The 23,284-nt window shown below is 39.0% G+C and overlaps 1 protein-coding gene across 4 annotated transcripts in view; it reads right to left on the reverse strand.

Annotated features, from left to right (window-relative positions):
* Positions 1-23,284, reverse strand: part of DIP2B (disco interacting protein 2 homolog B) — a 227,767-nt gene that overhangs the window by 47,923 nt on the left and 156,560 nt on the right. Inside the window, exons 5-14 of one of the 4 annotated variants that reach the window (XM_058742804.1) lie at positions 20,216-20,428; positions 17,180-17,335; positions 16,588-16,707; positions 13,090-13,287; positions 10,188-10,279; positions 8,318-8,428; positions 6,381-6,504; positions 5,654-5,763; positions 2,234-2,336; positions 1,021-1,085 (exon numbers count right to left, since the gene is read on the reverse strand). In XM_058742804.1, the coding sequence (XP_058598787.1) occupies positions 1,021-1,085; positions 2,234-2,336; positions 5,654-5,763; positions 6,381-6,504; positions 8,318-8,428; positions 10,188-10,279; positions 13,090-13,287; positions 16,588-16,707; positions 17,180-17,335; positions 20,216-20,428 (1,292 nt within the window). Of the gene's footprint in view, positions 1-1,020; positions 1,086-2,233; positions 2,337-5,653; positions 5,764-6,380; positions 6,505-8,317; positions 8,429-10,187; positions 10,280-13,089; positions 13,288-16,584; positions 16,708-17,179; positions 17,336-20,215; positions 20,429-23,284 lie in introns of all 4 variants that reach the window. The other 3 variants (XM_058742805.1, XM_058742803.1, XM_058742806.1) reach the window with 3 other exon arrangements.

Raw genomic sequence — 23,284 nt, forward strand, 5'->3', positions numbered from 1 at the left:
GTTAATACTAGTTCTTCTACACGTCCCCATCTTGCTCTTTGTATCACAGGTAGAAAATTCCCTCTAACCCCTCAAAAGGGTGTTTTAACCAATCAAAAGGGCTTCAGAAATGAGCTAGAAATTATGTACACTGAAGGAACAGGCTCTTACTACTTTGAAGTGTGTCCTGGGTGAAAAGGGATCCTCCTCCTCTTCCCCTAGGCTTCATTTGCTACTCTTTCTCAGATTCCTGCAATACGCAAGGAAGTTGGAAGAGACAATCTCTTGAAGGTCCTCTTCAACTTTTGGACCCTTTGTCTCTCTTCCCTCCAAATCAGCACACTATATACGGTAGTTTTTCCCATTGAAATGTCCCCTCCTTACCTCCACCCACAAGATATCTCCATATGGCTAAATCTTGCCCATTTTTCAAAGTCCAACTCAATTGTCGCTCTTCTATAAAAATGGCCTGATGCTGGAGGTGGGAGGGACTCACCTTTCTCTAACTCCCACAGCATGTTACCTGTTCCTCTATTGTGGAAAGGAGCTGATCTACCTTGTTACTTTACTCTTTAATTGTTGCTTGGAGTCATTCAATACATTTTGCCCAATGGAAAAGTTAAATGTCATTAAGCACAGTTACCAGGATCTAAATACATTCATGTAAATCCTTTCTTCAGAAAAGAGAAGAAGTAAATCTCAAATGTACTTTAATCATACATATATAGTCATTTGTAGAAAAGTGGTACTATAATAGTTTTGAGCCGTCATAGCAGATGTTTAAAAAATTTTTGATCCTAAGTTCTCCTACACAGTTATGTGAAGAGTATGTCCAACCACACACTGAAGAAAAAACAGAATTACATTCTCCTTTTAAAAAGTTACCATCTGTATTACAAAATTCTTCTGGAAAATATTATTGATTTTTGGGGGGCTTACATTTCAAATAACCACTGGGAGATGCTCTGGTTACACAGCTTACATACCGACCTGAATTATAAGCACAATTTACACTAAAGGCCATAATTCTGAGGAGCTTACCGCAAACATGCCATGCCATAGCCCGGCATCCTTCTTAAAGTCTAAAACATTTACCACTGTCTCCCCTAAGATTGAAAAAATAGGAAAAAGGAAATCATCTTCAGTGTTAAGCAGCAGATGTGTTTCATTTGTCTCTATTAAACAACTGATTTTATACTTCTGAAGAAATCACTAAAAGCTTCTGATTACTTGAGGGTCCCCTCAAACTGGCTAGGGGACCGATCACAGGGGAACAAGGTCACAGAAGAGATAAGGAGTCTGAAACTTATTATGACATAGGCACTGTCTTCCAAGAGGTAATATTTTTTTTCCTAATTATACAAGGAACACATGCTTATTTTAGAAACTCTGCATGTTTCAGAAACACATGTAAAAAATTATACTTTCTAGAGGAAGTAAAAAAAGTTGGTGTATATCTATATCTATATATTTATATAGATCTACACATACTTCTAAGCATCCTTATATCTAGACAGATATCTACCATAACAAAACGGGCATACTGCACTGTATCTAATTTGTTTCCACTTAATGATATATTGAAATAATTTCCTTAGATCTTTAATATTCAAGAACAGGAGTCTTAATGCCTCAGGGTATAACCCACTACTTGAGCATATTATAATTTAATCAATCTCCATTTTTTTGGCTTTTGATTGCTTCCATTATATATATGCATTTTACCAGACAAGAATGCTGTTCTATAATGAACATATATAACTTGCTTCATTTTATGAAAGGAAAATAAAGTACTAAAAAATTTAATATTGCAAAGAACATTCTAAGGCAAAGAGTCACTATACTATAGCAACACATCTAAACTTTCACAATACAGAATACATTTTTGTGTTTTAATTTGTGCTCTTTGGTAGCTGGATTTCTTTAACTCCAAATGTACAACTGGTGTCAGCTCTATAAACACAGGGAGATGGAGATATGTAACATTCTGCAGCTAATAAACACATGGTTTTAATTTGTTTCCTATTTCTGCACTCTAGAAATCATGCTTTACATATTTGGTTTGCCCAGCATTTTAGTTCCTTTAAATTACCGCATATTTGTGAAAAAGAAAAGCAAAAGCAAGCCAAGAATGTGTCTTAGAGCACTTCACTCTGAGTTTGGTCATTAACTGGAATCCAATCTTTGAGCACTCTGCTCACAGTCACATATATCTGAAGCTCACAATGAGGGCAGTCACGAGATGAAGTCTGACCTTCAGAATAATTGCAGGCCTGGGACAGAGCTTGGCAGTGAGACAACATCGCAAGGCGGGACACGGTAACTCCCATCACACTCCCTTCTTTGCTTGTTTTATACTAGGAAAAAAAAAATCACAAAAAACAAAAGCATAAGAAACACAATAAAATGGGTTATTTCAAATGACAAACTAGAATTCCAAAATGAAACCCAGATAAGCCATGGTAATGGGCTACATTTAATATGTTTCATATGAATATTTAAGACTATACGGTAAGGCCCCAAACTCTAATCACGCAAAGATAGCACTGACAAGTGACAAAACTCAAGAAAGGATGCGTGAAAAATTCTTACAAGTTTAATTAGTCATCAGTGTCAAGTGGCTGTTAAAGAAGCTAAACAAACAAGTGACTTGAGCTGCATTAATGGAAGCACCGTATCAAAAACATGGCAAGCAGGGCACCGCAGAGTTATAGGTGGGTAAGGTGTGGTTCCTGTCTGTCAGAAGCTCCCAGGTTGGGAGGGGAACACCTAGAGATGGCCTACTCACTCCTATAAATCAATCAACTCTCATTTTGCTTTTTCCTCAATGTTCCATCCAAGTCGCTTTTTACCAAGATCAGCAACTTCTGATTGTTAAATCAAAAGGACACAAGACATACTTTATTTTATCTGACCTTTCTGTAACATGTAACACCTCCTTCCTTGACACTGTCTTCTTCCTTAGCTTTTGTGATATTCCTCTCTCCTATTCATAATCTCTCCATCTCTCTCCCCCTTCCATTCTTCTGCCCATCCCTTAAATGTTGGCATTTCCTGAAAGTTCTGTTCTTCTTTCTCTTTTTACTTTCTTCCATCGGGATACCACATGCGCCTGATGGCTTCCAGTTCTCAACCTCTGACCCAGCCCTCCTTCCAGACATCTAGACTCGTAGAGTCAATTGTTCTCCTTGAATGACCCATAGTCCTATAAAACCCCATGTATCCACCACTGTATTCTTCATCCCCACCCCATGCCCATGAACTCTTCTTGCTGTATTTTCTATCTTGGTAAAGGGTGCCACCATCTACCCGTTGCTCAAGTCAGAAACCTGAGAGTCTTTCTTGCCTCCTCCCTCTCTAGAGTCTGTCCCTAAATCCTGTCTCTTTTCCTTCCTTCCTTCCTATCTCTCAATTCCACCCACTCTTCTCTATCCCTATCACCATGAGCTTGGGCGTACCTGGATAACTGTAAAACGTGGACTCTCTGTTTACCTTATTAATCTAATCAAACCGGATACATCTTTAAATAACATATTTATTCTTATCAAACTCTTCTGACAACCCTTTAATAGCTCCCTATGACTCATAGCGTACTTTAAACTCACTAGCAATGTCCTGTGGGTCATAAGAGGGTCCTAAGTGAAAACCGCAAGTTAATTCAGAATAGCCAAAGTCTAGATGTGGAGGGTAGTCGTTCTATGTGAAGCCAGAGAGTTAAGCAGGGGCCACACAATGAAGCACCCTTCATTTTTTAGGACAAACTGATAAAGAAGTCTGAAAAGGAGTGGTCAGTGAGGCAGGAGAACTGAGGGAGCAGTCAGGGAAGCCAGTGAGCAGTGTTAAGGAGGATGGAGTGATGAACTATGTCCTCAATGAGACATGATGTGGACTGAGGGATGATGGCTACATTTGGTATTTTAATCACCTGTTTACTTGTCTGTCATCTAAACATACTCCAATCTCTTCCATCTTTCAAAGCAATCCTCCTCGTCTCCAACATTAACACATCACGCCTCAAAGCTACTGCCCACTCTCTTCCCTTTTATAGCCAGTTATCACCACGGGGCTCAAGGCTGAGTGGATTTTTTTCCCTCAAACTTTTTAAATTTATTGATTGGTTTATCATTTATTTATTTATTTATTTTTTTTTATTTTTTTTTTTTATTTTTGGGACAGAGAGAGACAGAGCATGAACGGGGGAGGGGCAGAGAGAGAGGGAGACACAGAATCGGAAACAGGCTCCAGGCTCCGAGCCATCAGCCCAGAGCCTGACGCGGGGCTCGAACTCACGGACCGCGAGATCGTGACCTGGCTGAAGTCGGACGCTTAACCGACTGCGCCACCCAGGCGCCCCTGGTTTATCATTTAAAACTTAGCAAACACTTGGTAAGCACTTACTAAGATGTCTCAAGCGGGATGTGGAGTCATCAAGGGCATAGCTTTTAGAGGGAAACAAATGTGAGTATAAGTCCTAGCTCTGTCATTTTTGAGTCATGTGGCCTTCGGTTGGTTACTTGAGTTCATTTAAGTCTTAGTCTCCTTATCTCAAAAGCAGGTTTTCTTTTTTAGTTAGTTAATATACAGTGCAATATTGGTTTCAGGAGTAGAATTCAGTGATTCATCACGTACATACAACACCCAGTGCTCCTATCACAACAAGTGCTGTTTTTAATACCCATCACCCATCTAGTCCATCCCCTCCCCACCTCCTTCTGTCAACACTGTTTGTTCTCTAAGAGTCTCTTGTGGTTTGTTTCCCTCTCTTCTCTTCCCCCCTTCCCATATGTTCATCTGTTTTGTTTCTTAAATTCCACATATGAGTGAAATCATATGGTATTTGTCTTTCTCTGACTGGCTTATTTTGCTTAGCACAATACATTCTAGCTCCATCCACGTCATTGTAAATGGCAAGATTTCATTCTTTTTCATGGCTGAGTAAGGTTTATAGCAGCATTATCAACAACAGCCAAACTATGGAGAGAGCCCAAATGTTCATCAACTGATACATGGATAGATGTAGTGTGTGTGTATACACACACACACACACACACACACAATGGAATATTATTCCCCCATAAAGCAGGTTTAATGTCAGCCCTGACCTCACAGGGTTCGTGTGAGGGCTGACTGAGATAATGCATTGGAAGCAGCTCTTAGCCTGGTGCCTGGTATGCAGAAGGACTTAATCCCTCAAACTGAATGCTAGCAACCACTCCAGATGCTACACTGACCTTCAATACCAAACCCTCTAACCATTTGTTTTTTCTTGCTCTTTATCTTTCATCTGTTAAATTTGTTCTTTTAAAGTACAGCTATTTTCCTTCCTCAGGTCTCCATTCTTTTGCTTTCCACTCCCCTACCTCACCAAAAGCAGCAGAGAAACCTCTCTGTCAGTATACATTTCTTAAACCTTTGCACATCTCTAAGTCTTGTGTAACTTTCTTATATGAGAAGGATCACTTTTTTTTTTTTTTTTGCTTTCTCTTGAATGTGTATTTATGTTAAAAATAATTAGAACAGAAGGCCCACCACAAGCATTTTATAAGCCAAAAGATGGAACTCTAACAAACCAGGAGGCTTTTCTAACATTAAAGCTGCAAAAGGTTAGTTTTGACTTTTATAAGATAGCAACTGAAGCCACAGGAAGCCACAATGTATTAGTCTCAGGACTTACCTCAATGTATGCTGGTTCTGTACCGGCAGGTGAGATGTGGGGCTGCCAGTCTTTAGGTGGCTTTGAAAGGTACTTGGAATCTGTTACGACCCATTTGAGCCGGGGCCAACCTAAATCAAACCCAAAATGAAAATTGAATTGCCTAAGCCATAAGGGAAGGAGTTCACATTGAACTGGTCGTTTTAAATATCAAGAGACCAAATCAAGGTCATCTTATAATCAGTAACATACTATATTTATTAGTTTTCAGTGATAGATCACCAGACAATTATACCTTCTTTCAAAAGTACAATCGTTCCACATGCTAATTTCCGACCTTGACATTACCTCAACAATTGGGAGGTCCATTTGGCAATGGAAGTCCACTGAGGTTAGTGGTCTATCCTCTGTCTCTACATGTAGCATTTAGCTTTAGTGAACAGAGTGGTAGCTTTTTCCAACCATCAGCATAAAGGTTAAGGGTGTGGGCTGTGGAATCAGACAGATTTGGGTTCAAATCGCTGCTCTGCCATTTATTAGCTGTGACTTTGGGCAAGTTACTTAACCTCTCTGTGTCTCAGTTTCCTCACCTGTAAAACGGGGATAATAATGGTACCTACTTCATAAGAATGTGAAAATTAAATAAGAAAATATATGTTAAGTAGTTAGCTATTATTAAATTAAGACACTGATCAAACCACTAAGCTTTAACTGTTAACTGATAATTCAAAGTATAAATATTACTAACCTTTAAACTGTACAATTTCTCCATTCTGGGTTTTTGGCAGCCCCTTTAGACAAACTTCACTGGTCAGAGCTAAGGCGATACCACAGCTTCCTAGCAAGAAGCCAATCTGCTGACCTCCGGCATCCTGTGGAGAGAAGGTAATGAGCACGACAGGGGAGTGAGCATGAGCACACCCATGCCCCAAACCTAGCACTTAGCAATGCTCTGGCACTTGTGTGATAACATTCATGGAACCCCACTGCTACCTGGCAGTTGTCAACATCCAATGACAATATGTTCTTCCAAATAATTTCTACAGTACAATGATTTCCTGAGTACAAATCAAGTATTTTATTAATCTGACATTGCTGAGGATGAATTCTACCAGTCAATGTGACCATTTTACTCAAAAGTTAGCAATGCTTCTCTTTTAAATTAATTTTAGGGGCGCCTGGGTGGCTAAGTGGGTTAAGTGTCCGACTTCAGCTCAGGTCATGATCTCACAGTTCATGGGTTTGAACCCTGCGTCAGGCTCTCTGCTGACAGCTCAGAGCCTGGAGCCTGCTTCAGATTCTGTGTCTCCCTCTCTCTCTGCCCCTCCCTGGCTCGCATACTGTCTCTGTCTCTGTCTCTCTTTCTCAAAAACAAACATTAAAAAAAAATTTTTTTTTAAAGTTAATTTCAGGCCAGTGAAATAGATGTGAACATGGTTAAGCTGTGTTGACCTAGCCACATCCCCAAATTCAAAAGCAAAGCAACCCAGGTCAGAATAAAATAATGTAAATGTACACCAAAGGTCTACATTTACAATGAAAGTGAATGATGGTTATACCCAAATCCATATACTCTTTATTATTATATTTTAAAGGAGGTAATATTTAAGCCTTATGGCTGGGGTGCCTGGGTGGCTCAGTCGGTTAAGTGTCCAACTTCAGCTCAAGTCATGATCTCACAGTTCGTGAGTTCGAGCCCAGCATCAGGCTCTGTGCTGACAGTTCAGAGCCTGGAGCCTGCTTCGGATTCTGTGTCTCCCTCTCTCTCTGCCCCTCCCCTAGTTGTGTGCACTCTCTCTCTCTCTCTCTCTCTCTCAAAAACTGAACATTAAAAAAAAAGATTTAAGACTTATGGCAAGAGCAGAGAAAACAACAAAAGATATAAAGTATTTCCATTAAAATACCACCTTAAAAGTATCATTATGAAACCACACAAACACAGCCAACTCAATAATTTAAGAACAACCTTACGATCTCCTGACTGATCTAAAGATACTATATCCCATCAACCAAAGTTTCAGGGATGTTATCAATTTGTTTTTCATTCTTTTCAGAAAAAAAAAAAATATATATATATATGTATTTGTAAATCCACAGTATCTACCATATTTGTCTTTATCATGATCTCTCAATAATAAACTATATGAGAAATTTAGGGTCAAACAGCTCACAGAGAAATCATTCAGTTAAACTTGAAAACTTGTTACATATGCTGCATGGGCTGATGTGACATTAAAGTAAAATCTTATCTCCCAGAGTAGTAACATGCCATCATCACTGTGTCATCCTTCAACCTAAGGAAAACCCTGGGCTGTATGATACAGTTAAAGGAAAACCCTTTATACAAAGTTCCCACCTTGTAAATGTGGATTATCTATAGTCTCTGAAGCAATAGGGGTCTTCTTTATAAACAGTAATTACTGAAAAGTCAGGTATACCCCCATGATTCTCAAGTGATATATATACTATATAAAGTCTATCTTAGTTGAAAATGTATTATTTTCATGAAACTTATAAATAATAATAATTATTTTTCTACAACTCTCATGTTTTTAGAAAGTGAAGCTGAGTACTTAAGAAAACGGTTAGGCTGTTTCTAATGTCATGATGGAATCAATTGATCCAAGAACCCGATGCCCACCATGTCACATCAGGCTACATTCCTCTTAAATTCAGCAATGTTACCTTTCTGGTAAGAGGTACCTCTATAGGCACTGGAATCACTTCTGCCAGGAGACATCCATAAAAAGCCACCATAAACATGACTGGATCATTGTTGGGGTAAACCAGGGCTACCTAAAATGCATAATGACATTCAATAACAGGAACAAAAACAAATACCTTCAATATCATTCTCTAAGATAAACATATATATATGTTTATATATATATATATATATATATATATATATACACACATACATATATATATATATATATATATATATATTGCACATATCATGAACACAAACTATTTAATAGCCTAAAGGAAATTAAGTTATTGAGAAAGATGCACAAATCTAAAAAGATCTCTAGCATACCCAGGATTACACTAGACACATTTTAGAAACTGTAATGCAATTCATCATCATGATAAGAAAAAATTGTCACTGAATTCTACTGGTGATTGAGCAATTAACAACTCACCTTAAGTAGTAAGTTAATTACTTGTGAAACCTAAGGCAATTTACTTTAGTGCAGGACTAAATAAAATAAATGTAATGGATCTCTCTAGATAGGCCAGCATATTAGAGAATAAGCCTTACAACTCTCAGAGAACTCACAAGTGTTGACTGACTTGATTGCCACTGTAGGGCCAGCTCAAGGTTTCTTATTCTTTAATGAGTTCACTGCTCACTTAACTTTAATCCCTACTCACTTAACTAACAACGCAAGTACTCTAGCATGAAGGCACTGGTAAGAGGTGTAAGTAACACCGGCACAAACCACTATGGATAAAAAGTTAATTCTTCTACAAAAGATAAACAGTGAAGCTTGTGTAATGCGTTCAAAATTGTGATCTCACCTGTAATGTCTGACAGGGATAACTGACCCTTCCCAATTTACTCAAGGAATGCAAAACCCCAGAAGTCATGATCATTGTGAAGCTTGTTACTTGGCTTAGATGTTCACAGATTGACATGTGAAACTTAATTGTGCCACTAGACTGCTGTTTCCCCTTCTTTAACTTTCAAATTCTCTTAACTCACTCCCAAGTTAAGTTCAATTCTCAAGTTGTTAATCCTTCCTAGAGTTCTGAAAAATACGAATTCCAGAAAAGATTTAAGACAACCCATTTCTTTCCTGTACACAAGTAGAGGACACAAAATTACCTTCCTAGGGTTCAGTGAGGACCAGGAAACCCTCATGTATCACAGTTATAAGTAGAGTCACCCTTTAGGTGCCCTCTGCCACAATGCAAAGGTATTTTTAAAAGGCTAGTTCAGGAAGTTCTGGATCATGCGTCTACTCAAAACAGCCCTGCTGTGAGTTGGTGCTTTGTTCTACAAACACCAAATAAAAAATCATGTTTGACGGTAAGAAGTAATCATATACAGGTCATTGATAGGAAAAAAATCTTCAAAAAGTAAAAATATTTTTTTGTTTAATGTCACCTCCAATTAAAGAAGAAATTAAATGATATCATTTTGTTTCTTCTTAGAATATGGGTCTCCCTCCCTTTCTACATAAAACCACAGAAAATTTTTTGAAAAACTTAATGGGGCAATTTTTAATAAAAAAAGTCAGACTAAACTTTATTGCTATTTTTGTTGTCTGATTATTGAACTATTTATTTCCAGAAAGAGGCTCCTCTTTCTTTTATTAGCACAAGAGTTAACTGATTTAGCAGCTACAGAAAGGGACATGTGAATTTCCTTCATCTACAAATACAAAAATTATCACCTGGTATTCAGCTAACTTTGGTTGGAACCAAACCATTTTCATTTTCTAAGAATAAAAGTTATATAAACTGTGCTGTTGTACGTTAAAAATTCAGAATGTGCGTATTAGAAAACAATAAAACATCACCTCCCTAAAACCAAAAAACCAATTACCCTGTCTCCAGGTTTTAATACAGGTTCATTTTTGGTCCCCAGTTTATTAAGCAGTGTGTAGGCCAACTTTAAACTTCTGCTCCACAACTTTCCTGGAAAAAGAAAAGAATCATATAGAAAAAAACAGGCCTACCTCAGCGAGGAGGCATTCAGTTCATCAGCAGGTTTAATAAGACAATGGCCACTTCCAAATGACTCATTAGACAAACATCACCCCCCAAGACAAAGTCCCTCCCCCACAAAAAAATGCTTTATATTCACTGGAGTTTACAAAAGCCAGCCCTGTTTCCAAACAAAAGAAAACATCACCAGATGCTCATTCTGGTTTAGATAATATTTCAAATTCTCTTGTGAAGTAATCCGAGTATCTTTAGAAGTAATGTGATGTGGGCTGATCCAACATTTATCTTTTTAATTAAAAAACATTTTTTTAACATTTATTTATTTTTGAGAGAAACACAGAGAGAGAGGGAGACACAGAATCTGAAGCAGGCTCTGAGCTGTCAGCACAGAGCCTGACATGGGGCTTGAACTCACAGACCACGAGATCATGACCTGAGCTGAAGTCACACTTAACCTACTGAGCCACACAGGCACCCTTAGGCTGGTCACATTTAAAGGAGGGCAACAGGGCGCCTGGGTGGCGCAGTCGGTTAAGCGTCCGACTTCAACCAGGTCACGATCTCGCGGTCCGTGAGTTCGAGCCCCGCGTCAGGCTCTGGGCTGATGGCTCGGAGCCTGGAGCCTGTTTCCGATTCTGTGTCTCCCTCTCTCTCTGCCCCTCCCCCGTTCATGCTCTGTCTCTCTCTGTCCCAAAAATAAATAAAAAATGTTGAAAAAAAAAAAAAAATTTAAAGGAGGGCAACAATTTTCATCACAGGGATGAAAATCAGAAGACTACTTCTGTTCTGAGCTTTTTCTGAAGAATCACTTACATATGTGGTATTAGATATTTGAGGTTAACCGCAAAGCAAAAGTATGACTCAAATGATTAAGCATTCCATACCAACGTATTTCAGTGAAAACAGACAAAATGGAAACTAACTAGATGAAACATGTAGATACATTCACAGATGTTAAATAAACATGTAAAGATTTGGCCAGCTAACTGCTTTAAGGTTTAATATACAGCTTCTGAAATGAATGCTAAAAATAATTTTTGGGAGGGAAAAAAGCCTATTCTTCCTCTCTTCCTGCTCCCTCTCTCCAAACACCCTTAGAAATTCTTATCATAGATTATGTAGAAAGTGAAGGACAAGTCATGCCATTTTGAGTGGACAGGTTAGTTTTACATATAACTCATTCAGAGGGGCAGCTAAAATTTAAACTCATGTCAACCTGTCCAATTGTTTAAATAAAAACTGTTTTTCCCTAAAATTATTCTGTATGTAGGTCTATGGACAATGTGCTTCACTTCTGAAAGGAAAAAGGAGTATGTATGAATAAACTAGTACAAACTCTCAGAGCCCAGGTCGAATCCATTCTTCTTTTTTACTTTTTTCCAGGAATAGAATTTAATGATTCATCACTTACATATAACACACCCAGTGCTCATCCCAACAAGTGCCCTCCTTAATGCCCATCACCCATTTAGCCCATTCCCCACCTAACACCAGGCCAGCAACCCTCAGTCTGTATTTAAGAGTCTCTTACGGTTTGTCTCCTTTTTTTTTTTTTTTAATCTTATTTTTGCTTCCCTTTCCCCTATGTTCATCTGTTTTGTTTCTTAAGTTCTACATGAGTGAAATCACACAATTATTTGTCTTTCTCTGACTTATTTCGCTTAGCATAATACACTCTAGTTGAATCCATTTGTTTTGTTAGTTAAAAACTGAAAAATAAAGTTATTTTAAGTGAATTCAAGTTATTTTTAAAAGTTATTAAAAAAATTTTTTTTAATGTTTATTTATTTTTGAGAGAGACAGAGACAGAATGTGAGTGGGTTAGGGGCAGAGAGAGAGGGAGACACAGAAGGAGAAGCAGGCTCCAGGCTCTGAGCTGTCAGCACAGAGCCCAACGTGGGGCTCGAATTCACAAGCTGTGAGATCATGGCCTGAGCCGAAGTTGGACACTGAACTGACGGAGCCACCCAGGCGCGCCCCACTTTTAAAAGTTACTTAAAAAAGAAAAATAAAGGGTTCCTACGGTGGCTTAGTCAGCTAAGAGTCCAGCTTTTGTTGACTTTTGGCTCAGGTCATGATCCCAGAGTCATGGGATCAAGCCCAAGTTGGGCTCTTTGCTGATTGTGGAGCCTGCTTAAGGTTCTCTCTCTCCCTCTGCCCTTCTCCCTGACTCAACTTCTCTCTTTCTCTAAAAGAACAAACAAACAAACAAAAAGGATGGGGCACCTGGTTGGTTCAGTCAGTTAAGCGTCCCACTCTTGATTTTGGCTCAGGTCATGATCTCGTGCTTTGTGTGTTGAGCCTGCTTGGGATTCTCTCTCTCTCTCCGTCTCTCTCTGCCCCTCCCCGGCTTATGCTTGCATGTGCTCTCTCTCCCTCCCTCTCTTAAAATAAATAAATAAATAAATAAATAAATAAATAAATAAATAAATAAAAGATGTGATCTTCAATTTTTAGATAAAACTGTCATATTTTTAACACATTTCCAGCCCAAATGTCTTTTCCAAATCGTCTTCTAATATTTAACTCAGCCGTGGATCCACAAAGCCTCTTTCTTCTTTCTGCTCTTTTAAATATTAGCTGCTTTGCAAATATCATTTAGCAAATGAAAATATTTGACAGTAGCTCTACTTAGAACTTAGGATCCTGTTAAAATAACTTACAAGATCTCTTGAAACACAATGACCAGCAACTGCTAAATATCAAGATCTATCACTACCTGTGATAATCTGAAGAACTATTAGGAGAAAAGGAAGGAGCTGCGAATCTTGCAAACTCACCATACGTAAGAGTGTAAACTGGTTTCCCCGTCACGTCCAGTGCGGTCAGACATGGGCATTTTGCTTGAGTGGTGCCCCAGCGCTGTAGGGCCGACTCGAGAGCAGGAGGCCAGTTACAGATGACTCCTAATGGCTCCCCCTTCACAGGGGTCATCTGCCGACCCTCAGGCTTGGGCTGGTTGGGGTCTGGCTGAGGTACTGTACCAAAAAACCCCAATGGGTTATAAAAATATTATCTGAAATACATACAGATACCAACTAACACAACTCAGGTCTCTAATTGCAAATATATTTCCCTTTTCTCTTCATCTTTATTTGGTTTAAACTCACTCTGAGAAAAGAAAGGACATCGTTAGAAATAGTAATCCACCAAGTGGGCCTTAATTCATCTTCCACATAATCGTGAAATCAATATTTAATATAGTTTATGTAATAAACAAATCCTGACCCCAACAAAGAAAATCACTGAACATACACAAAAGCACAAAGCATACATTTCTTTCTAGTAATTTTGTAATTTTTACTCAACTTGTTTTAAAATCCTTACAGTTTGTGTCTCAAGTTAGAGAGCCAGGTTCCACTTCACCGGGTTACATTTAATGAAAAAGCATTAAACTGTGAGTCGGAAACCCAAATTTACATTTACGTTTTACTAGTAAAACATAATTTCCTTATCTGTAAAATGGGGATAGTAACACTTCTACCACAAGGTCAGTATTAAACTCAAACAGAAAATGAGCACAAATGACAATGTTCCATGTCTCCATGCCTTCCATATCTCATCTGGTCAATCCCTTTGCTCCTGGTATACCTGGACTCATCCTTCTCATGATGCGGCTCAAACGGCACATTTTCTGGGAAGCCGTCCTCAGTCATTCCTTCCTTAGCTCCCACCCATGTGGTTGTCAACCCTTATTAAAGCACCAAGGGTCTTTAAGGGCTTCTTTTGCTGTGTAAGTTTTTCTCTCCGAGACTGACAACTTCTTGAAGGAAGGCATGGATTTAGTCCTTTTATTGCCTACAGTACCTCATACATAATGGTACTTCTTAATCAATGTTAATTAAATTGAACTGGATTAGAGGCACCCAGGTGACTCAGTTGGTTAAGCATTCGACTTCAGCTCAAGTCTTGATCTCATGGTTCGTGAGCTTGGTCCCCATTCTGGGCTCTGTACTGAGTGTGGAGCCTGCATGGGATTCTCTCTCTGTCTCTCTGTCTCTCTCTTCCCCCTGCTCACTTGCACTCTCTCTCTCAAAAATAAATGAACTATAAATAAATAAATAAAACTGGATTGGGGGAACAAACGTGCTAGACTATTAACATGGTCATTCCACAGACTGGAGGTGAATATTTCATATTTTTTCATATGAATAAAACAAAAGTCCTCTTAATTTTTCTACAACAAATTAATATTATTTCAATAATAAAAAGCAAAAACATTCTACTTTCATAGCAGAAAAGATAACTGATACATGGAACAAAGTCAAGTATTTACTGAGTGCCAATTATATGCACAGATGTAATAAACACTGAGTGTTCACCATTCTTGGAACAAACATTTATTGTTTCTCTTAATTTTTAAAATTTTATTTATTTTTGAGAGAGAGCACACGAGCCAGGGAGGACAGATAGAAAAGAAGACGACGTGGAATCTGAAGCAGGCTCCAGGCTCTGAACTGCCAGCACAGAACGCGATGCAGGGCTCAAACCCACGAACAGTGAGATCATGACCTGAGCTGAAGTCGGACACTCAGCTAACTGAGCCACCCAGGCGCCCCTAACATTTACTGTTTCTAATCAGTGCTAGGTGCAAGCAGCAGAGTCCCTCATTAGGTATCTGAAGTGCGAGAGGGACCCGTGCACATACCCAGAGCTAAGGCGACTGAACAAGAGCAGTGCATGACAGAGACTTTATAGGGAGGGCAGAAGAAGACCACATCACCCAGGCTAGAGGATGGAGTCCTCCATGGGAGCCAAATCTTAAAGGAAGGGTAGGAATTAGCCAGGTGAGTGGGAGATGACAGAAGAGACATAGAATGGAGAAGAACAGAATAAGCACCACATATTAGAAGAGCAAATGAAGTATGAAATTTATTTTATAGCTCAACTTAACAACAGATTTGGGAAACTTACTGAAAATGTCTTGACTTTTTTTCTACTGACATAGAACTAATGAAATAGTTTCACTTCCCAATTTACTGCCCTAGGTAAATTATGTTTCAACTGCCCTTCTAGTTCATATATCCCCAGACTCTAAACCACCAAGATTAAGTAAAAAGATAAATATGGGTGATTCTAAATAGTTTGGTTTTATGGACAGACTGTATATATGGCAGGCATAGTCTTCTGGTCATAAGAGTGTGTACATTATTGCCATCCACCAGGCCTCAACGCAGACCCTGGCGGACACTCTTTCAGACTTCCAAAGACGTATGGATATTTTCCTTTTCCAAAGATAATCATGATTTGAATAAGCAATTGCTGTCTATTTATAATTAGTGGAAAGCTGTTAGTGCTATTCTGTCAATGAAAACTGTTCAAGTGTGATTCTTACTAAACCCTGACCTTCATCTGCCTGGTCAATACACAGTTCCAGAAATACTGAAGAGGCTATTATTGGTGTTAGCACCTTGAATGTCAGTGTATGTAGGAAGATGTCCACAGTTCAAAGAGTTTGGTGACTCCTACAGAACAGAAAGTCATCTTAACCTCATATGCCAGGTTGCTTGTTGCTTCCAGCTGAATAAAGTGGACTAAGACCAGATCTAGTCTATTAATGTGCCTAGTGCAAGCATCATTACATGTCCAAAGTGATCGAAGCCTACCATTAGTCTCAGGATATAAAAATGAACTACAAAAGCTACCAGGCTCAGTTCTTTGGACAAAACCTATTGTCATTCAACTTCAAGAATCATCAAATGCCAGCCACCTTCACTTCATCTATGCTCCTTCTCATTTGACTCCCAATTCTTCCTATTAAATCCTAAACATCATATGATTTCAGCCATAAATATTTGTCAAATTACTAAATAAATCACTGACTACTGCCACTTCCACTTTCTGCCCTTCTCCCAAATGCTGTATTAGTGGATACATACTTATTGGCTAAACTATTTTCAGGGGCGTGCATTTTAGTACCAGAATATTCTAGGTGCAAACAGTATGAAGGAATGGCTATATTTTCATAAATCTTGGAACTTTTCACCATCTACCACACTGTCCTGTATAAAGCAGACATATGTGTTGGCCGGTTGATTTAACAAAAAGATTATTATCAAAAAGGACCAGGTAAATGTTTGAGGTCAAATTTGACATGTGTATTCTAGGATAATGCAACACGTAAATACCTAGGGAAAGAAGAGCAGAGAACTCTGAATTCTTTCACAAAAATGCTGCCTTGTTCATCCTTAAATCCTACCATACCTTAAACACCATGTAGTAATTGCTTAAGATATATCTGTTGAAGGAATGTATGTTTTTGGTATTATTACTACTACCTTCCACAATTTCTTCAGAGTCATCCACAAAAAATTCCTTTAAGGGAGGCCTTTTGGGTCGTTTGAGAGTGTTGAGAAGCTGCTGGATTTTTGTGGATACTCTGCTACTGACAGGAACACCTGTAAGGGGGGGGGAAACAGTAAGTGAAAATCCACTGATCTTAGGGCTATCTCAGCTTCTCAACTGTTTATGAAATTTTTATTTCTAATGATGTTTGGCCTTTGCCCAGAGTCTTATTCTATTTCAACGGGGCCAAAGAAATACAAATATGTACACGACAAGTTTTATGGCAACACGTAACAAATACGGCACCATCATTAACACCCTGCTTCCAGATTTCATCTAGCCCTCCTTTTTTCCATACTGTTTCTTGTTCAGAGCGATCCTCTGACCATGCAGACTGTCCGAACAAGTAACAGGGCTGCCACAGTGCAGGCTGTTGAAAAGAGAGCCCTCCAGAGGACCTGTGCTGGACGGCCAGCTGCAGTGGAGTTCTGCAGCTGCTCTACGGCTCAGGTGCTGCTGTTCAGGATGTGCATTTTTCCAATTTAACTAATATTCCCTCTATAGCTCCCTAAAAGAACGCCCTACCATCAGCTGTATCCATAAGGCTGGACCTGTTGGATCCTTTGTGCATGCCTTTGACTATCCCCGAAGGGGGCAGATCAATATTTGCTGGGCGCATTGAGGAAGATGATGATGAAGAAGAGGTAGTTGTAGTGACATCAGGGGGAGCAGAGAGATTCTCTGAGGGAGGAGAAAACAAAATTCAGAATTATATGACATTGGCAATAAAAACAAGAATCTTCAAATCTTTCTGTGGTTGTTTCTTAACAAGGAAAAAACTACAAAAATGGGCTATCAATTCTTGTAAAATAACCTTTGAAATCAAATTCTACTCGTAAGATATAATGAGAGAGTAAGAGTGTAAGCCAGGGCAGATCAAAATTATTTTTTCCTTTTTTCAAAATTATTATTTTCAAGAACTCGAACAGCCTTATTAAGAGCCAATCACATATCCAGTATTCCTCCAAAATGTTCTTTTCTCCACAGAAAGTCTGGTAGAAATTCAGCGTTAATAATCATAAAAAAAACTGCGAGTGACTTCAAAATGAAAGCAAAGTGACTGTGGTCATAGTGCTACTGATATTCTAGCCTCGAGCATCTCTTCATGTTTATGTTGGTTTATGTTGGTTTGTCCATAATGTCTCCTCTTCCACCGGAAATGGGGAAGAGTGTCTTGGGAGTGGGTCAGATCCCTCAAGTTCCCAAATGAAGAAAACCAGATAAGGCCTACTTCCAATTTTTATAAAATAACCCACAGGAAACTGATCTACTTGACAGACAAGGTTCTTCCCTTGCTCTAAGCATGATTGTGTAATGTTCTTTTGTTCTGCTTCAGGTAGGGATTCTTAATATCAAGGAACGAAAATGACCTAAGTTGGAAGAGAGCCATTCAATAGGGATGTGTTACCTAAGAAAACTTAGAAAAACATCTGGGGAAGAAAAGGAAAATTAGAGGAAGTAAAATATATGAGTTACAACAATAACAACAAGCTACTCAAAACCATAAAAAAGGCAAAAAGCGTAAGATAAACAATTTCTAAAATCAATTTGGGAGTAAGGTCTCTATGCCCCCAAAGTCTGATGTTACTAAGTTCAATTGTTGTTTTTTCCCCCCTAGTTCAATGGTTTTTAAAGTTTTATATATACTAGCACAAGTAGACTACAGCATACCTTTCTGTAGAATAAAGTAGTAATAAAGCATTAAAAATATTCATCTTTATTTGACCCCAGCAATTCCACTTATAGGGATATGTCTTAAGGAAATAATCAGACAAGTGCACCAAATTCTGTGTTCAAGGATGTTCATTCCAGCAGTTTTTATAATGGCCAAAAATTGGATACTACCCAATGTCCAAACCAGGGGAATGGCTAAATAAACCAGGACATAGCCATATAACAGCATACTTTGAAACCATAAAAATAATAGTATAATTCTGTATTAATGACATAAAAGATTTACTAATTTGTGATACACTGCTAAGAAAAGCAGGTTATGAACACTATGTTTAGTACAATTTCATTTTTTAAAAAGCAAGACCCAAACCCTACATATTCATATGCAAATAAAGTCTAGGAAGATACACATTAGAGTGTTATCTGTGGGAAGTGGGTTTACAGATATATCTATATATAGATATATATAGATATATTTTATCTGTATCTTCAAATTTTTCTATTAGGAACATGAATTGCTTCTGTTAGAGCAAACATCCAAAAGGCAATAATGTTAGTTAGATAAAATGGTTTTTGTGAATACCTTAACAAAAAACTTTTCATAGAGTAGTGAAGCAATAGAAAAATATAAGGTCAGATGAAATCATCTAGTTAACAAAAACCTAGACAGAGTTAACTGGGTATTAGGACAGTATTTTTAATAAGTGAAGTTGCTTTCTTTTAGACAAATGTGGAAATAAAACCTGACCCGACCATGGCTCTGTTGCGTACCCTCCCGAACAGAAAAGATGGTGAGTATACTCCTCTGTAGCTGCTTTAAGAGGTTCAGTGAATTACAGGGCAGAGCCAAGCTGCAAGACAAGCCACTGGCTGTTGGCACTTGGCTTTTTAATGTGGGCAATCATACCCTCAAGGTAGCTATGTTCTTTACTAATTTACAGGCTTGAATTGCAAATTTTCTAAATTTTTCTTTTCAGAAATCAATTAATAGATTAAAGATCTATATATGTGTATATATATGTGTGTGTGTGTGTGTGTGTGTGTGTGTGTACACACACACACACACACACATATATATAGTGTCTATATATATATATAGTGATATAGAAAGACCACTGATATGAAAATTAAGACACCACAGACACATAATGTTCAAATACATAACTCAGCACAGTATGTACCAACCAATTTAGCAAAAGCAGAGATCTGAGCTATATCTTTACCTGCAGATGTCACAAACCCTTAAAGCGTGTGTGCGCGTGCGCGCGCGCACACACACACACACACACACACACACACACACACAGACATAAAGCAGAGCCAAGCGAAAGCTACCCTCCATACAGGAGCACTGGTAGCAGGCAGCAGCTCACAGGGTACCAACACGGTCAGCCTGCACACTCCAGTTGTAGCAATAACACAGCAGCAAGGACCATAAATCCAGTCTTTATGCTAAAGACAAGGAGCTTCACTGATATTAGTGCAGAATTTGCTCAGGTTTCATGTTTTTCTGTTTGAGAAAACACAGGTAACAATCCTAGGAAAATCTAAGATGTTACATATTTTAACACCTTTTAATATGTGGAATATTCTCCAACAGGGATAAACCCACACTAAGACTGGTGTTATATCTTGCGGCTTGAGTATTGCTTATGGAAATAGCTATGGCTTCAGGTGGGCAATACTATGCACCAATAATGCAGATGATACCTATCACTCCAAATGTACTGCTGGTGTTTCCTTCTTTGCCCCATTAACTGTTATGTTCTTTCTAATTTTATTTCTTAGGCCACTCTGAAAAAACTAATACAAATCAGAAACTATTTCCTGGATGCTGGGAGCCAAATGGAACATGACTTGGGCTGCTCGGGTAGATCCAGCTCCTACCTATTCGGGTATTGGCAAATACATCAGCTAGAGACCCACTGGTTCCTTTGACCTCTCCATGGGACAGCGTAGAAGATGCGGATGAAGAAGTGGACGATCCCTGAATTGAACGGTTGATCCAGGACTCAGCATTCTGTAAGCTCTGTTGCAAGGCAGCAGAGAGCGCAGCTTGGCGTCTCAGAGAGCCCTCATCCTCAGAGGCCGAAGACGTGTCTGTGTGGAATTAGAAAAAAAGAAGTTCTCGATCCTGCCTAGAACAGAGACCTTTCAGTTCTTACTCATTGATCAACACATTCAATTTTGATACCAGCAAAATATTCACATTCTCAAGGCAGATTAGTGTGTAAAGGTTCTCAAGAATCTCAAAGAAAGGTCTACAGACCAAAGCCTGAAAACACAAAACAGCCTAAATCTATAGGTAATTTTAAGTTCTTAAAAAATCCCTTTTGGAACATTTAAACTGCATGCTTTTCTGTTCTGAACTGAATCAGGATCTGAATTTTTCTGGCTTATCTATTTATATTCAAGTAATACTGAAGTGCTTATATGGCTCCCTCGACCTCTTAATTAGAGAACCGTGTGATAGGCTGCTATACTGATTTTGACAAGTACTTACTAATTAGTGTCTACTCAACAGGCAATGATCCTAATAGGGTGATATAAAAATTTACTTTTGTTAATAACAGCTTCAGTGTCAAACAGTGGGCTGGGTGCTGGGGGAACTAGAGATGGAATTAGAAACAGTGCTCGGCCTGGAGGCATTCACGGTTTTAGCGGCAAGTGGTCACTCAGCACAGGTAAGCCTTCCAAACGTGACAGGGGACGGCCCCGATCTGTATGGCTTTCCTTAACTCTCCAAGAACTGTGAGAAACTTACTGATACAAATTTACTGTATTTGGCCTGGCTCTGACTTCAGGGAAATAAGGCCTAAATTAGAAAAGCATGTTGAGAAAATAAAAAAGGAAAAGTTCAACCAAATATAGGACAGCCAATGGAAGCAGAAGTCAAGAATTTATTTCAAGGCTCTCAGCTTCAGAGGCATAGAAGTTAAGGGGGCATTTGGTCTGATCTGAGACCCACCCTTCTACGTGATTTTGGAGGTTATAATTAATGGCCTATGGATTGGATATCATTTAATTTTTAAAAAAATAAAACATTCTGTGGTTAGTCCTGCTGAGCACTCTAACTCAGGTGAAACTGTAAGTCTGCGTTCGACTTTGGTTCAATGAGCCAAAGAGATAACCAACTAACAGGGCTAGAATGCTGCTCGACAATGGAAATTTGAACCACAAAAGACTAAATTAATCTAGAAGTCAGATTCTGCATGTCCAAAGCAAGCAAGGAAGTAAGAGTTAAAATAATGACCACATTTTTGCTTCCTGCTCCGAACCACTTCCAACTTATCATCTCATATTGAAGGAAGTATGAGGCCCACGACTGATTATTTTCACAATGCACTACATAACTACAGTATGTGCTGGGAACTATGCCAGGTTCTGGGGATTCTGAGATGTATAAGTTCTTGGGAGAGAGTGCCCTCAAACAGCTTACAGTCCAGTACAGGAGACACAATCCTACAGACTATCTCACAAGACTTCAAGAGACGCTGAGAAACGGGGTAAGAAAGGGTTTCACAAGACGGGCACCAATCCCGGGGGAGGAATTCAAGTATTCCTATGTAAATGGAGCAAAGACTTTGAGGAGTAAGGGGCAAAATATGAGGCTGGAGAGGGAAACAGTGACCAGACCCCAAAGGGATAAACTGACGAGGTTCTTTAAAGGAGAAAGAGATCTAGAATACAAAAGGAGAGTGACTTAAGGAAAATACAGAGAAAGAAAAGTAACACCATCTGTAACCTTTTATTTAAGGAACGAGGTTTGCATAATTCTCAAAAAATATTCCAACATTTCAAATGTACCTTGGGAGGCAGAGATTTCTGTCTTTGTAAACATGATAAAGAAAAGATCAATGGGTGGGCGGTGTGGAACAGGTGTATCTGACCCTAAGAACAAAGTATTTTCAGGGTAATACATCTCAGGACCCTAACAAACTCCACTGGATTTGCAGGCTGTCTTTATTGCATCATTTATTTTAAACTGCATTAAGTCTAAAATCAGAATAACCCAATTTTCAAAAGATAGCAAAACCAGTATTTTCATGATTAGGTTTACAGCAAATTGGCTTCATTGTGTTTCTATACTGGATCAATTATGTCACTAGGTGCATTGTTTCAATTCAATGACCTTGTTTGCCTGCCAGTCCTCCTCCGTGTTTAGTGACTACAACTGTGGGCGGCTCAGTGTAGTGGAAAAAACATGGCTTGGTGTCTGTTTTCCATTTGAACTCTGGGGTCCACCCCTCATAAGCTATGTGACTTGGGGAATAACATTATCCACCTGAGAAGGTTTGCTTGTTTATCCATTCGACAAATACTACTAAGCACTACACTAGTTGGTAAGAATAAAATGGTGAACAAGGAAGACATGTCCCTACTCCAATAGGACTTAGTGTCTTACAGTGCAGACACCCAGGGAAGTGAGACCTAAACCTAGGCCAGAAGGGTAAGTAGCTATCGGCTCTAAAGCGTATGGAGGTAGGGGGAGCAAAAGAGCCAGGCAGAGGGAACAGCATGTGAGGAAGTGGGGAGGGCACAGAAAACAAGGCACATCCGAGGACCTGAAAGAAACGGGACTGGCTGCAGCACAGGACGCAACAGCAGTTACTTCCAATTCTGATGGAAGATGAGGCTGGACAAGTAGACAGCACTGGGCTCTTAAGGGTCTTTGTGCTAAATGCACAGGAGACCATAAAATGAGACATTGTCCAGAATACACCCCCAGCAGTGGCAGTGCATAGCAGTTGGCCAATAAATATTGGTTCCCCTTCTCTTCCTTGAATCATCCATTCTAGGTTAGCTCACAGGCACAAAACTGGCTGTGCAAAGCTTTCAGCAGATCGTGTATCTTAATGCACAAAACGTAAGCACTGCTCCAAGACGGTATCTTAAAAAACAAAACAAAACAAAACAAAAAAACAAGCTCCCTTAAATATTGATATGTTTATTTGG

Source organism: Neofelis nebulosa, chromosome 8 (assembly GCF_028018385.1).
Source record: "Neofelis nebulosa isolate mNeoNeb1 chromosome 8, mNeoNeb1.pri, whole genome shotgun sequence".
Lineage (NCBI taxonomy): Eukaryota > Metazoa > Chordata > Mammalia > Carnivora > Felidae > Neofelis > Neofelis nebulosa.